This window comes from Epinephelus lanceolatus, chromosome 15, assembly GCF_041903045.1.
Source record: "Epinephelus lanceolatus isolate andai-2023 chromosome 15, ASM4190304v1, whole genome shotgun sequence".
Taxonomy (NCBI): domain Eukaryota; kingdom Metazoa; phylum Chordata; class Actinopteri; order Perciformes; family Serranidae; genus Epinephelus; species Epinephelus lanceolatus.
The window spans coordinates 20,837,249-20,853,064 of record NC_135748.1 but is presented as its reverse complement, the minus strand read 5'-3'; the positions used below and the strand labels follow the sequence as shown (position 1 = coordinate 20,853,064).

General features: G+C 40.9%; 2 protein-coding genes across 2 annotated transcripts; one reads left to right on the top strand and one right to left on the bottom strand.

The window, feature by feature from the left end:
* The first annotated feature begins 60 nt into the window (after positions 1 to 60).
* ap5m1 (adaptor related protein complex 5 subunit mu 1) lies at positions 61 to 5,985 on the top strand. Its single transcript, XM_033641960.2, has 8 exons — positions 61 to 277; positions 426 to 1,086; positions 1,172 to 1,399; positions 1,483 to 1,622; positions 3,141 to 3,226; positions 3,341 to 3,453; positions 3,808 to 3,904; positions 4,008 to 5,985. The coding sequence occupies exons 1-8, from the start codon at positions 210 to 212 to the stop codon at positions 4,088 to 4,090; spliced, it is 1,476 nt and encodes a 491-aa protein (XP_033497851.1). The 5' UTR covers positions 61 to 209; the 3' UTR covers positions 4,091 to 5,985.
* A 137-nt stretch (positions 5,986 to 6,122) lies between these two features.
* On the bottom strand, positions 6,123 to 9,392 carry LOC144466962 (uncharacterized). Its single transcript, XM_078175038.1, has 5 exons — positions 9,353 to 9,392; positions 9,113 to 9,172; positions 8,936 to 9,019; positions 7,092 to 7,206; positions 6,123 to 7,002 (listed from the first exon to the last, which is right to left on the bottom strand). Exons 2-5 carry the CDS (start codon positions 9,113 to 9,115, stop codon positions 6,614 to 6,616), a joined length of 591 nt encoding a protein of 196 aa, XP_078031164.1. The 5' UTR covers positions 9,116 to 9,172; positions 9,353 to 9,392; the 3' UTR covers positions 6,123 to 6,613.
* Positions 9,393 to 15,816: the final 6,424 nt, after the last annotated feature.

The following is a 15,816-nucleotide window of genomic DNA, read 5'->3' as shown; positions in this document are numbered from 1 at the left end:
GGAATAACGGCTCGTTAGTGCGCATGCGCGGATGTCTTGTGATTGGTGGTAACTGTCACATGAGACAACAACAGGAAGTAAGCTGCTGCGTTACATTTAAATTCTCCTCAGTGTATGAATTTGTTTAATAAACACACGATGAGATGCGAATATTAGTATTGAAGTTAAAGAATAGTTTCTAATTGGAGGAGTTAAGTGCAGCCGGACAGATGAGTGTGCGTGCTTTGTGGATTATTTCTCATGAGAAGGGAGAAAATGTGTCAATACGCTTTGCGAGGTATGTATATGAGTTATAATGGCTGTCACATTTCACTTCCTGTTAACATTAGCAGCACCGTAGCAGCACTCTAATGTCGTAAAATCTCAGCTGCCACACTGCTTGTAGCCTGCAGAAGTGTTTTAATGTCTTGTGTCTCCCCCCACAGGAGGTTTGCTACTGTGGAGCACCGTGCAAAGATCCTAGCAGGTTCCTCCTATACAGAAGTCCCAGAAGACAACACTGTGCTGCAGCTCCTGCTCACTGAGTTAGGGCTGTCAGACCCAGACAAGCCATATGTAGCTCTCAGAGATGATTGCCTTTATCGTCAGCGGTCACCAGCCCTGGAGCTGCATGTGGATGGTCCTAGAAAGGGAATACTTTGGCCAGTGTTGGCCATCGCACAAGGGCCTCTTACCCTAGCTTGCCTGCCTTTAGTGGATGCCCCTGCTGAGCCACGGCCACCCCTTGCCAGCCTGCTGTCTGTCTCACAGGGCCTCACACTCTTGGCAGGTCTGCAGACTTTTCTCCTCGGTTCTGGGGCTAAGCCTGATAGCGAGGGGCTGGCCTCTCGCCTGGCGATGCTACCCTCTGTACTCTTGCAGGTTTGTCCACTTGGCACACCCCTGGATGTGCCACAACTGGGGGCACCTGCTACACCAACAGTGCCCACTCCTGCTGGGAACCAGAAGCAGCCAGCCTGGAAGACGGGGCTCCACCGTGGTCGAGCTGTGGTGAATGTGGCACTGACAGAAACCGTGCGCTCCATGCAGTATGGTAACCGCAGCAGACAGGACCTGTGGGACGTTTATGGCACTGTGACATGCAAAGTAAGAACACGGTGTAAAGGAAAGCAAGTAATGTTATAACTTTTTTTTTGCATGTTTTCATTCTTTTCCTTCCTTCTCTCAACAGTGTGAAGTAGAAGGGGTGCTCCCAAATGTGATGGTGACCCTCACACTGCCACCAAACGGTTCTCCACTTCAGGACATCCTAGTCCATCCTTGTGTCACTTCACTGGATCCTAGTATCCTGAGTGCCAGCAGTGTGGATAACTCTGATGGCTCAGCTTTCTCTGGGCCATATAAGTTCCCCTTCTCTCCTCCTCTGGAGCCTTTCAGACTATGCAGCTATACATCTCAGGTATGAAACATTCACACTAAAATACTTCTAATACTACATATTAGTCCTAATCTCTGAAGTGATTCCTGCCTTTTTTTCATCAGGTCCCAGTTCCCCCTATCCTCGGTTCGTATCAGCTGAGGGAAAAAGAGAACCAGCTTCATGTGTCAGTAACTCTCAAACTTCATGAGAGTGTGAAGAACAGCTTTGAGTACTGTGAAGCACACCTGCCATTCTTTAACAGGTACGAAGCACAGGAAGATGTGCTCTTTTAGATCTGAGCACCTGCTGCCAGCGTTTGTTTCCTGTATGTAATGATTTCATTAGGATCCCCATTAGTTGATGCAGAACGTCAGCTACAAAACATTAAAGACATGACAACAGATTAGAAACTTACAGACAAAACAACCAAATTATATTAAAACCAGAAGAGTATAACTAACAGTCTTTTTCTGTGTGTGTATATTACACATTACCGTTATACATACTCTTATTCAAAACCACTTATATATTAATATGTGCTAAATTCCTAAGCACTAAATATACGTAAAGGGAAATTTTAACATATTCTTGTAAAGAAAAAGTTGTGGTTACAGTTGCAGGGCAATTGGGTTAAGAGCAAAGAGGTTAAATGCCTCACAGTCTGCCATCTTTGAGGGTTATTCTTGATATCCAATCAGAGCCTGAAGTCTCTTTTTTAAACTGTTGTGTTTACACGAAGCAGAAATCTGTGTCATGACAAACTAAATATGTGAAGTTCCATAAGGCGCCTTTCTGTCTTAGACTCTGAGTATTAATTAGTTTGAAGAAAGGTATCTGAGACATCCAACTGTCTCAGATGCAGATGTGTTGGAAAATATCACTTGAGTCTTTCAACAGAAAAATCTCACACATTGCTGGGTGGAGCAGTATCTATTTAAGCTCAGTGTTGTAAATAATGGTGTTGAACACTCTTGACGAAGGTCCAGGAGGACTGAAACGTTAGTGTTACGAATACATTTTAAAGCTGAGCAAGAGCAGTGTGTGGGATTTTCTGTTCAAAGAGTTGAAGCATAATGATTTGTAGATATAGAAGTTGGATAATTGTTTTTATTAACTACGGATGCAATCATTTTCCAGCTATGAAGGCAAACTGGTGTAAAATGAAGTCCCGCTCGCAATCAAATAAAAACATCAATGAGATCATTAGTTTTCAAAAACTGCTGAATTACTAAATATTAATATTAGAAACACCATGTATTACACTAAGGACATATTATTGCTATTATCTGCTGCTGAAAACATTTTCTTTCATAACTGTTTTATGGTCTCTCACATGGGCCTTTGTAACATCGTTTCTTTGCAAAACACCATCACTGGTCTCGTTACAGTGCACTAAATAACTTGTCTTAGCTGAATAAATGAGTCCTCCAACAGCCGAGTAATAAACCTAATAACCTAACCTACAAGTCTCAAACTCAGCTGCAGAGATGTCCCAGAAATGTTGTTCCAAAAACATTTGTTTTATCAGTAGCTCCTTTTACTGTCCAGTTCTTACATCATAAAATACACTTACAGTACATTGTCCCTGTGGGTTTTATTGTAGAGCAGAGAGGAAAAAATCTGTCTCATTTTAAGAATGATCCAATCTAGATAAACTGTACTCCTGAGTCAAATCAGTTTTTATAAGTTGCCTCTGTGTTGATTAAAGTGGTTCAGCCCAACCACTTACAATCAGTGTGTTTGTGCTAACATCTGCATGTGGGCTCTGCGTCTTGTGCAGGGATCACATGGGTGTTGTGGATTTGAAGGTGAGCTCTGGACAACTGGATGTTTCAAAGGAGAAGAACCTGCTGGTCTGGGGCCTCGGTAGGCACTGTGCTCCTGAACATCAATGTTTAAAAAAAAAAAAAAAATCATATTAATAATGCTGTGTACTTAAAAATGAACTCATGATGACTTTTCCTTTTAACTGATATTTAGGACAAAAGTTCCCTAAATGTCGTGAGGTCACAATGGAGGGCAAGATCAGCTTTTCTGGGCCGACACGGGGACCTTCTGACCCCCTCTGCACAGGACTTACAGCCTATATCAAAGTAAGTTAATCTGCGTGGTGATAATCAGAAGAGCCAAGTAGTCTGATTGAAAGATTTGAATCATTCGACAGCTAATGGGATAAGGTCAAATGGATAAGGGATTTATTAATATATAATCATTAGATTTTAAAATCATTACCACTCTACGACACTCTATAACATGTCACCTGACTTTCTGGCATTTCTGTTTCCTAATAAGTTTAAGAGTTTAATCATGTAGCATTGCAGCTTTTTTTCTTGAAATAGTTTGACTTAATTGTAATAATACTATGACTTAATTCTTGAAATCTTAGTTTTTTTTTCTCAATGTGGCCCTAATACTCTGTCCTAACACTCCTGCCCTTATCTTCACAGTTGTATTTCAAAGTGCCTGACATGACGCTCTCTGGGTGCTGTGTGGACCTGCATTCAGTGCAGGTTTATTCCTCTGCCAAACCCCGGATTATAACATGTAAGCTCACAGTAGTTTTGTATCACATGTTTTTCTGTATGCACATTTTCTTAAAACCAAAAAATGGTCTGTCTGTCTGTCTGTCTGTCTGTCTTATTTTCAGCCCGCGAACTTCAATCCAAAGAGTACTTCATATGGAATTCAACTGGAACTGCTCCAGTATCCTCTGGGCAGATGATGCTGTAGCATGGATACAAAGGACAGCAGTGGAAAGGTGCTTGGTTCACCATACTGTGATAGGACTGAAGACTGTTGAACAAATACAGTGATCCAGACTGGATATGTGACCCCACAAAATGAATTTGTTGCCACCTGTTGTTATTGCAGAGCTCACAAATGATAGAAAATGTAAATAGCAGGCCAAAAGAAAGACTGAAAGACTAACACACTGAATCATTTTATGTTCCTTCAGTACAGTTCACAATGTGCACACTTTGACTGGCAGAAATGTTGATTTCGTTGATGGATGGTTACTTTTAAAAGAAAACCTGCCCCTGTAGGCCAACTTCTTTTATCCCCCAACCTTCACCCTCCCTCAAATTTATCCCATTGCAGACACAAGGGCCACCCCTCGCTCTGACAGTCCCACTTCAGTGACTCTCCATCAGCCGGATAATTAGCAGCTGGGGCCTTGTCATCAGCTGTTGTGGGCCTGGAGGAGAGGGGCGGCTGGGCTGTGAAAGGCCAGGCTGCTCTGGCCAGTGTCTTGGCTACAAAAGGCTCCTCTTTTAGAGCTGGCAGGAGTCCTTTGCCCCCTCCACCAATCACTTCCCCACCCCTTTTGACCCCATCCCCGCCCTGTCAACTAGTGGCTAGTTCAAACACTCAACCTCTCCAGCCAGACTGTGATTGAGCGCTGACCCTCTGGCCCTCTGAGACTTTAAAGCAGCCGGTCCCATTCAGCGAGCAGGACCTGCCTAATTGGTGAAAAAGTCACAAGGATGGAAATGGTTGAGTCACCTCTTGAGGTTGTGTGGGCGCTTAATTAATGTAGAACTTTAATTATATTATTTTGATCTTGATTATTGTAACACAAGTGCAAACACCACTTTATAATTAATACCTAATTATAAAAAATATTTAAAGAGGGGCATTTAGTTCCAGATGTTTCTCACAGTTTACTATTATTTTAACTATACTATACTATGAAGTTTCATACTGTTACCTTTCTACTATGGAAGCTCCACCTCAGTGTATTAAGTCAAATGAATAACCAGCCACTGAAGGGTTAAATCAGAGGAGATTGTGCCCCACTATTCCACAGCAGCCAGACTCCTCTGAGTGCCCTCATTGTCTGCTGTTGGCCTCTTGTGCCCCTTGCTGGTCCAAATGCTACATTCTCACGTGGATTTCCACTCAGAAGGCTGACCATGACCAATCCTCTGTCAATTGGAACCAATTGCTCACACGGCATCCTTCACCTTCTTTTTATGTAGCAGTACGGAGTGGCAGACACCGAGACCTCGCGGCTCTCCAACTCCACGATGATTTGGCTTTAAGGCCCAGTGTGTGTGGCTAGCGAACTGGAAAAGGAGAAGTTTTTTTTTTTTTGAAGAGTTGGGCCACTCTAAATCCTCCTCAGTATCCCAATATGTGGTCAGTCTGGCTCCTCATGTCTGCAGTCAGTGGCCTCTCACTGGCAGACTTTGCTTTGTTGATTGAATGGCTTGCTAAGTAGATGGACTCGTTTTAATGTGCTGCTCTGCTCCGGTGCCTTCAGCTCAAACCTTTGGGGTCTTTAATTCAGTGTTTTCCAGAATCATTATTTATTTATATAATCATTGTTTAGTCTTGTATACATGAATACAGAAAAGGGATTAACACTTTTGTATGATAATCATCAAAATGAAACAGGCTCAAATAAATTTGTGAAAGCATGGATCGTCATGTTAATATATCACACGGTTGCATAGCCTTAAATTCTTGAAATTATCTTTTATACCATAACATGTACTACAATATTACAGACACTGCTATCTACTCAACTGTGGGAGTTTACTTCACTGTGTCCCTCAGCCCAATAATGACACCCAGTGGTAGAGTACAATAAAGTTCATGTTAGACTGTTCTCATTTCTTTAATACAGCTTAATGCTCATTTCTTCTGTTAAAATAATGCTACTCAACCACCACCAGATTATCTTAGCTTGTTTAGTTTCCGTCCAGCCCCCTGCTGTGCAATGTGATCCCTCCAATGTTCATCTAACACTCCGTGCCTGAGGACCAGGCTTTTGTCGGGCCACCGTGGCCCCCAGGTGTTTGGTAGGATCCCAGTTCCTCTCAGCCTCTCTAAACCCGCCAAGAGGCAGCCTCAGGGAGACCACTTGAAGAATGATGGTGCAATTAGCAGTTTCCTGTTTTCAGTCTAATTATTCTTCAAGAGCCACGGATCTTTTCAAATAATGGTAGATCTTTATTCCGAGGGATTCTTTTGTGCTAATTTCTATAAAAATGCCCAGTAATAGAGCAGAAGCTTCAAAGCCAGCTGATTTGAATCCCAACTCTTTGAACTAAGTACACAATGTATTTTTGGATGTTTGCTATCAATATTGTAGGAAGGCTAAATGAGCTCCACTGCCTCGACTGCAAGTTTTCTCACTGTTAAACATCACTTTCACCCATAGAGGGCGTCATAAACTCAGCCATGTAGGAAGTTTCCCTGGAACATCAAGAGTTTTGTTTGTATTGCAAGTTGGCTGACTAAGTGTTCTCAGTCCAGTTTATAGTCCCACATCCCTCCTACACCTCTTATCCTCGCTGTCTGACAGCTTCTGGCAGCATCAGGCCACTCACAACTTTCCCTCTGTGCTTTACCTCTGTCTTCAACTCCCAAACTCAGTCCCCTGTGTCCACTTTGTTGAGCTGTTTCCTCTCTGTCTCTGGGACCTTGAGCTTGATCTCTCTGGTTCCTGTCTTCTCTGCCCCACAGGAGCTGTTTGTTTGGCTGTCTCTCTTCACAGAGGCGAGGCAGAGATATTGGGTCCTGAAGGCAGCTGGGGTCCAGGCTTTCTCCTGTGGTTTCATCCCAGAACATGTCTCTTTCTGTGGGCCATCTCACGAGTTTCAGCCTCTGCATGCCTTCTGTGTTTGTTCCTCCACCTAAAGGGGCCAAATGAAATGACAAAGTGATGTTGGAACCAATCACCACATTCAATTATACTTCCTAAAGTAGTGTTTTACAGACTTACCATTAACTGTGTAGACAACTTTATGTCGTCTCTGCTCTCTGGCTTGTCGGAGGTGAGCTCGCCGATGGCGATGAGCCTGTTGAGTGAGAGCTGTCTGGGCCTCCAGGAATCCTCCCTGTAAGGAAACCAGTGGTGGAAAGCAGCTACAGTGAGTACATTTACTTAGATAAAACTTTGAGTTGCTTGTACTTCACTTGTGTGTTTCCATCTTGTACTTCTACTTCACTACATTTCAGAGTCAAATCGTACTTTTTACTTCTCTTTATTTATTTGACAGCTATAGTTACTGGTTATTTTTCAGATTTTTCATTTTTAAAAAAATTGACAATCTTGTAAAATACATTGTCACAGATTAAACCAGTACTCAACCTCTTTTGCTTGTGTCCTCTTACAAAAACACAGTGTCCAGTCCCCTCATCAAGTTTCAGATGTCTATCAGTTGTAAGTTGTTCCTCAAAGCACTAGATTTTTTTTTCTTTTTTGCTAGCACAGTAATCATCCCACAACCCCCCAGATTTATCTCGTGACCCTTTGGTTGGGAACCACAGACTTGAAATACCAAACTGTATATAAAAAGGTTCAAATTAGCATCAGTAGTATGCTTAAAGTACATTTAGACCATTGCAAAGTAAAGTTGCAACAGTGTGAACTGGCCCGTCTCAGTTCAACTCCAGCCAGCTGATGTGTCACCTGTGACTCAACTTGCTGTTGTATGTTTAAACATGTCTCTTAACAAATTTTGGTCTGATCTAGGTTCAGCATGTCGGCAGAAAAACTCCCTACAGTATGTGTTGAATTGGGTTGAGATCTGGTGACTGCAAAGGCTATAGCGTATGATTCACATAATTTTCAGACTCATTAAACCATTCAGTGACCCCTCTTGCTCTGTGAATGGTAGTTATGGTCATCCTGCTGGGGCCAGTACAATTAATTTTGAGGCTTAAAGTACTTTTAGCTGATAACATTTGCAGACAAATTAAAGGAATAACCAACATAAAGTTCTCAATAAGGTGTTGGGCCATTGCATGCAGCCAAAACAGTCTGTGTGTAATTTTATGTAAAGGAACAGTGTGCAGGATTTATCCAACAGTGTCATCCAACAGTGAGGTTGCAGATTGCAACCAACTGAAAACCCCTCCGCACACCCAACTTGAAGAGAACATAAGAATGAGAATAGACCTCTGTAGAGCCAGTGTTTGGTTTGTCGGTTCTGGGTTACTATAGAAACATGGCGGTGCAACATGGTGGAGTCTGTGAAAGAGGACCTGCTCCCTATGTAGATATGAAGGGCTCAGTCTAAGCTAACGGAAACACAACAATTCTTAGTTTCAGGTGTTTATACACTAATGAAAACATAGTTATGAATATTGTAGTTTCTGCCAACAGATCATAGTAAATCCTGCACACAACTTCTTTAGTAAGATTTTGAATGCAGAACAAAATTATGTTGACGTTGTTGCAGACAGACATGGATTGAAAGTAACCCACTCTATAGAACGAATCATGTGACTGTCAGACTCTACTTTTCTTTGTCTCTACGACTATGTATCTAATTGTATGGGGCTTTTCTGTTCCCTGCACCCTGAAAATAGATCCCATTGAGGGCCAGTTATGGCTGTAGACCACCCTACTTTCCACTCCATAGACACTTTAATCAGACCCACTGGGACTGGAAAGGCCCGCACTCACAGCTGTCTCTCTCTGTTCTCCCTCTTTCTCCCCCCTCCATCTCTGTTAAGCACTGCTGCACACTTTAATTTTGCCTCAATATAAAAATGCACGATCTGAATTATTGATGTTACAGATGCACTTCAGCTCTTCCATACTTTGTCAAGATGCCTTACCTGAATCATCCTGCCGGTGCCAGAGTGTCCTGTCCGGTCGATTGTAGAAAACAGGTGGACACCCCCATCTCTGCAGTCCCTGCCCTACAACAAACATCAGAATCCTTGTTTTGAGATGGCATGGGGGCAGTGATGCTGGGACAGTCAGCAGCAATCTTTCTTTCTTTTTTATATTACCATGGCAATGTGATTGGCAGTGCTTGTGTGGCCAATTTGAAGGGCCAGTGGTTGCAGTGCCTGAGGAGAGATAATGATGGCATGTCTGGGTAAAATCACAACCAGTCAGGACCAATAATGCAAAATTATGTCTGCCAGAGTCCCAGCACAGGATTGAACAGATGAGGAACTTCTCATGTGTATCAGGCAACAAGAATAGCCTATTCAACTATATCAGGCAGCTGATTTTGCTGTGCTAACCTGGGGTCTTCGGGGTGGATGGGAGTGAATGATGCTTGGATTGTTACTTTGCTTTGGTGGGAGGTTTCCTGGAAAGCATGGGTCTTACAGCGTCAGCATGCACATACTTTTATCTAGTATCAGAATTAGTATCACATCACAGATTTGTCTGCAAAATAAAGCCTGATTGTGAATGAAAAATTAGAGACAAAAGAGATACCAACCTGAGAGAGAGGAAAGAGTTATTTCCTGTCTCAGTGGAGGTAAGATCGTCTTCTTCCGCCCTACAGATCCTGACGGTTGCTCCATAGTGACCGGCAGAGCAGGGAGGGTCCATTGTGGTTCGGGCTGTGCCCCCTCTTCTTGCAGGCTATTACATGGAGCTACTTTACGCAGTCTGGGTCTGGAGCCTGTGGAGCCCATTGTCTGATTCCCTGTCCCAAAGCTGACAAGCTGAAATTCTGCTCAGCTCAATCTTTCTTAGTAAGCTCTTAGTTACTAATCTCACCTTTATAATGTCTTCTCATCAGGTTCTATCATTGTAGGTCCTTTTGTTCTGCAGACTTTTCCCATCTAGGTGTTGATTTCCCAGTGGATTTGTGGCCTCTCCTAATAAAAACTTTGTCAATTACTGAATAACCTAATGTTTAAAACTGACTCTCCACTTTGCCCCATTACTTCCAGATGCTTCCAAACAAACCTGGTGGTCCTCACATCTCCCCTGCTGGCGAACTTAATGTTTGTCCTGAAGCTTCTCTGTCTGGTGCCAAAGTACAAGCGCTATCAACACTTTTGGTGGTGGTTTAAAGAGTAGGTGTGCACTTCATCTCTGCCTTCATACTTGACTTTCTCATTATAACGAGCTAGGTTTCTATGGCAACTGTCCCTACAGGTTACTTTGTAACTCATAAGTTAATGCTTGAAAGAACTTGTTATTTCACTGCACCCCGTCCATATTGGAAAGCCCAGAGGGGCGAGGAGAGAGACAGGTTCTTTGGGAAGTTGTTAACCGACTGAAAAATGTGACTGTGTGAGTGCTCAGGAAACCACAGGGGGGAAACAAATTTACAAAGGTGGGTCATATTAAATGGGCTTTTATCAGCCCCTTAGGTACTGCTCATCACATCACTGCTGGTTATTAAAGTGAAATGTAGTACAGATATCCATGGTGCCCAGAAAATAATTTGTCCAAGATTTTATGCCCTGACCTTTCATCTAGTACTGCCATGTCAAAAAATTTGGTTTATGACCAAATACCTGCAAAACTGCTGACATTCCCACCAGCCTTAACTTTAACTTAAATAGGTGCTAATTAGCAAATGTTAACATGCTAACACTAGTGGTGAGTGTAACTATGTAGCCTACATTTATACAGTGCCCTCCAAAAGTATTGGAACAGTGAGTCCAATTCGTTTACTTTTGTTGTAGACTGAAAACATTTTGGTTTGACATCAAAAGATGAATATGAGACAAGAGATCAACATTTCAGCTTTTATTTCCAGGTATTTACATCTGGATCTGATGCACAACTTAGAAGATAGCATTATTTCTAATGGAACACAAAATTTTTAGGTGAGCAAAAGTATTGGAACATATAAACTTAAAATAGATTAAAGTGAATGAGACTTAATATTTAGTTGCAAATCCTTTGCTTTCCATAACTGCATCAAGCCTGTGACCCATTGACATCACCAAACTTTTGCATTCTTCTTTTGTGATGCTTTTCCAGGCTTTCACCGCAGCCTCTTTCAGTTGTTGTTTGTTTTGGGGGGTTACTCCCTTCAGTCTCCTCTTCAGCAGGTAAAATGTATGCTCTATTGGGTTTAAGTCTGGAGACTGACTTGGCCGGTCTAAAACCTTCCACTTCTTGCCCCTGATGAACTCCTTTGTTGTTTTGGCAGTGTGTTTTGGGTCGTTATCTTGCTGCATGATGAAGGATCTCCCAATCAGTTTGGTTGCATCTTTCTTTAAATTAGCAGACAAAATGTTTCTGTAGACTTCTGAGTTCATTTTGCTGCTGCCATCATGTGTTACATCATCAGTGAAGATGAAAGAGCCCGTCCCAGAAGAAGCCACACAAGCCCAAGCCATGACATTACCTTCACCGTGTTTCACAGATGAGCTTGTATGTTTGGGATCATGAGCAGATCCTTTCTTTCTCCAAACTTTCGCCTTTCCATCACTTTGGAAAAAGTTAATCTTTGTCTCATCAGTCCATAAAACTTTTTCCCAGAATTTTTGAGGCTCATCTCTGTACCTTTTGGCAAATTCCAGCCTGGCCTTGCTAATGAGTGGTTTGCATCATCTGGTGTAGCCTCTGTACTTTTGTTCATGAAGTTTTGTGCGAACAGTAGATTGTGATACCTTCACTCCTGCCCTCTGGAGGTTGTTGCTGATGTCACTAACAGTTGTTTTAGGGTCTTTCTTTACAGCTCTCGCAATGTTTCTGTCATCAACTGCTGATGTTTTCCTTGGTCTACCTGTTCGATGTCTGTTGCTTAGTACACCAGTGGTTTTTTTCTTCTTCAGGACATTCCAAATGGTTGTACTGGCTATGGCCAATGTTTGTGGAATGGCTCTGATTGATTGTCCATCTTCTCTCAGATTCACAATTGCTTCTTTTTCACCCATAGACAGCTCTCTGGTTTTCATGTTGGTTCCACTTCTAAATGCAGTCTGCACAGGCAAAACCTATCGTACCCAATCTGAAACTGAGCTCAGACATTCAGTGCTATTTATTGTTTGAATAATCAATGTAATTGGGAGACACCTGGGCAACAAAACACACCTGTCAGTCACATGTTCCAGTACTTTTGCTCTCATGAAAAATGGGTGGGTTCAAACAAAAGGTGCTATCTCCTAAGTTGTGTATCAGATCCAGATGTAAATACCTGGAAATAAAAGCGGAAATGTTGATCTCTTGTCCCATATTCATCTTTTGATGTCAAACCCAAATATTTTCAGTCTACAACAAAAATAAAGGAATTGGCCTCACTGTTCCAATACTTTTGGAGTGCACTGTACTTGTGCAGCCCAAGTCCAATATAGTGTATTGCATTGTACTTTATTGTACCGTATTGTATCGTATCGCATCGTATTTACTCAAGTTCTGTACTTATGTACGACCTTTTGAGATGCTTGTACTTTGCTTGAGTACGTCCATTTTCTCCTACTTTATACTTCAAATCCACTACATCTCATGAGAAATATTGTAGCCTACTTTTCACTCCACAACATTTATTGTGTGTTCTTTTTACTAGTTGCTTTGCATGTTTAGATTATTGATACAAAACATAAATCATCTTATAAAGTATGATGTACCATCAAACGTTAAGCTACACAGCAGTAGGTTATAGAGAGTGATGAACACAGTCATGCATCAGTAAATCTAATCGAATAGGCTACTAGGACATAGCCTACATTATTATGATAGCATAATAGGCCTACTTTTAGTACTTTTGAGTAGATTATACTTTATTTTGCAGCTTGCACTTTTACTTAAAGTTAAAAAATATTAAAAACAAGTAGAACAGTAAAATTTTGAATGCAGTTATTTACCTGTTACAAAGTAGGCATATATATATACTGTAGTATCTGAGTACCTTCTCTACCACTAGGTAACACTCTAAAATAACATGGTTAACAGTAAACTAAACATAAGCATGTTAGCATTGTCATTTCATCGTGAGCAAATTAGCATGATGTTGTGAGTATGTAACTCAGAGCCTCTCATAGATGCTACTATAGATGTAGACTAGCATAGATGGTTAGAATGAATAACTTGTGGTTTTTAACTGTTGGTCAGAAAAAAAACAAGTAATTGGTCATTTCCCAATATCTGACATTTTATCATGCTGACACAAAAAACTTAGATGGGAAACACTGCACCTGTTAAGCATCAAAATCCTACTATTCTGAGATTGTTAGCATGCTGCCAGTAGCATTTAAGCTTACCAAAGCATGGGTGAAGGCTCTTAGTCTTATTGTCATTTAAATTATTTATCTTTTTTTTTAGTGATGCATGTGCAGTTTGGACTCAGTGTTTTGGCCTCTTTGGAGCACTATTACTTGTCTCATGTTGCCTTCAAAGTGCTGATTGCCGGCCCTTTTTTAGCCAATGATGCTGATTGGCATTCAACCTGTAATATGACCTTGTAGCAGTGTTCTCTAATTATTTGTAATTTTCCACATTTTCACATTGTTGTTTCCAGTATATTCTGCCCAGCTCACATCTAAGAATGTGAATAAATATCTGTTTTTGTGACTAAAGCTGTATTAACATCCAGCAGCCTACGTAAGGCCTCTCTTATCAGCATCCAGCAGATCATGGAATTAAGATTTGAACATAACACATTCCTCTGCTGCTTCTAGCTCATTTATTTTAATATGTTTAATGCGGCTGCTGTTGTTTAGCTGAAAGTGTCACCTCAGCAAATGCTTCATTAGAGGTCTCAACTCACTGACTGCGCTCCAGCAACCATTACGGCACCGTGGTGTAGACTCATGGGAGTGTGTGTGCATGTGTGTGTGATGTAGAAAGACTGCAAAATTATTCTCCTGGCGCCCTCATCATCTCAATGGCACTATTTGAACTAAATTGTAATTTTGCCACCATGTTATGTGACACTAGAAAGTCATTTTGACAAGTGCCTATCACCGTGTCATGCTCCACAGGCAAAACATGTCCCGTGGGCTTCTTCTATTGCCAGTCATAGGTATGCATTATTACCACAGCTTGTGTGTGTATGTGAAGGAGGATAAATTATACTAGAAACAATCGTTATCAATCTTCTTCAGTGTGCAATGCATGGGTGTGTATGTGTGCGTCAGTAAGTGACAGCTAAGTGCAGCACAGAAAAGCATTGCATAATATATTACAGCGAGGAGGATTCTGCAAGTCATCGCTGTTAAATCGATGCAATGCACTTAACAGATTACTAATATTGTATGAACTGCACCGCGTAATTCTGCTAAAAATATCTGGTCATGATACAGTACAAGGATATGGTTGAAACAATTGTCTGCCTCTCATACACTCTGATAGGGCTGATCCACAGTTTCAGTTTCACTTTAAATCTACTTTAACATAATTAGATTATTAGACCATATGGTCATTTTTATATTGAAGTGGGAGAGTGAATTTATTTGTAATAAAATGCAAGCAGGGCCGTAGCCAGGACGAGGCCAGGAGTCCAAGTCCACCATGACAACACAAATAACAACAAACAACATTAATAATAATTATTATAATAGTTATATTAATAAAAGTAAATAATAATAATAATACAAACTTATAATTGTAACTTATTTGGGGTGTTTCAGAAGGATTGCAAGCAATACAGAAATTACTGAAAAATCTACAGAAGGTTCCGATTTATAGTTAGAAAATTAGCGACATTCATGTTGTCATCAATTAAAGGAAAACATCACACACAATATGACCATTTGTTTTATCACTTAGTCGTGCCGTGTTATCTTGAATTAGTTTTTCCTGCATGCCTCTACAGAAAACGGCAAACATATTGATTTTTTTACTAAAACCCTACTTTTTAAAACTGACCCGACAATGAAACTTATTTATGCTTTCAGGGTTTTTTTTGCAAAATGCATGTGTTTGGAAAGTTTGGCACTGTGCATACAACTGGATAAATGAGACTTGGATTATAGTGCACAAGTTGTGTTGGAGTTCATCCCGTTCTCACTCCCAACTCCTCAAATACTCCCTCTTTGTCAGTGGATGACACTGATGCACAGGGGCACCATTTGCGGCGGCAATAAAATGCACCGGTCGGCAGGAGTTTGTAACGCCACTGGCAACTATCGTAGTATAAAGAGCGAGAAAGTACTATAGGTTGGATGGATCAAACAAACTCCAGACTTTCAACTTGGAGCCTACTGTTTGTTTCCTGTGTGAAACCAAAATTATAACAATGTAAAGTACTAGTATGTGTAGTGTGCTACAATAGTGACTTATGTCACATACTGTAATGTATGTCACGTAACTATTTATTTATTTACTTGACGTATTTTAAGTCAAGCCATGATGTTTTTTTGTAAACCAAACCACGGTCTTTTGTTATCAAAAGTTACGGAAATAAACCTTAAAATGTATTGGTTTTTTTTTTTAAAAAAAACCACAATGCACAAGCTCAAACTAACACACCATCTTTGAATGTCCTAAAGTGACGCAGGAGTGTACGTAGCGCATCAGGTTTTGACAGGTAGGTCCATTGACAAAGTGGCAGTATTTGATGAGTTGGGATGAGAATATGTTTTAGAATTTGTAAATGAAGGTTTTTGTATATTTTGTTTTGCTGTTGTTAAATTTGTCCACAATCAATCAACAAATCAATATGTTGCCATTTTCTGTGGAGACATGCGAATTTCTCACAAGTTCAGTGAAATGGAGCATGACTAGTAGATTTTCATATGGTCACTTTGTGGGTGAAGTATATCTTTAAACAAGTAATACACTGCTATAAATG

Coding starts and splice junctions, on each gene's coding strand:
- ap5m1 (XM_033641960.2), top strand. CDS start 210: ATGAGTGTGCGTGCTTTGTGGATTATTTCTCATGAGAAGGGAGAAAAT. Junction 3,227..3,340: donor CCTGCTGGTCTGGGGCCTCG/GTAGGCACTGTG, acceptor ACTGATATTTAG/GACAAAAGTTCCCTAAATGT. Junction 3,905..4,007: donor CAAACCCCGGATTATAACAT/GTAAGCTCACAG, acceptor TCTTATTTTCAG/CCCGCGAACTTCAATCCAAA.
- LOC144466962 (XM_078175038.1), bottom strand. Junction 7,207..8,935: donor GCACCGGCAGGATGATTCAG/GTAAGGCATCTT, acceptor GTTTCCTTACAG/GGAGGATTCCTGGAGGCCCA. Junction 7,003..7,091: donor AGTTGTCTACACAGTTAATG/GTAAGTCTGTAA, acceptor TGGCCCCTTTAG/GTGGAGGAACAAACACAGAA.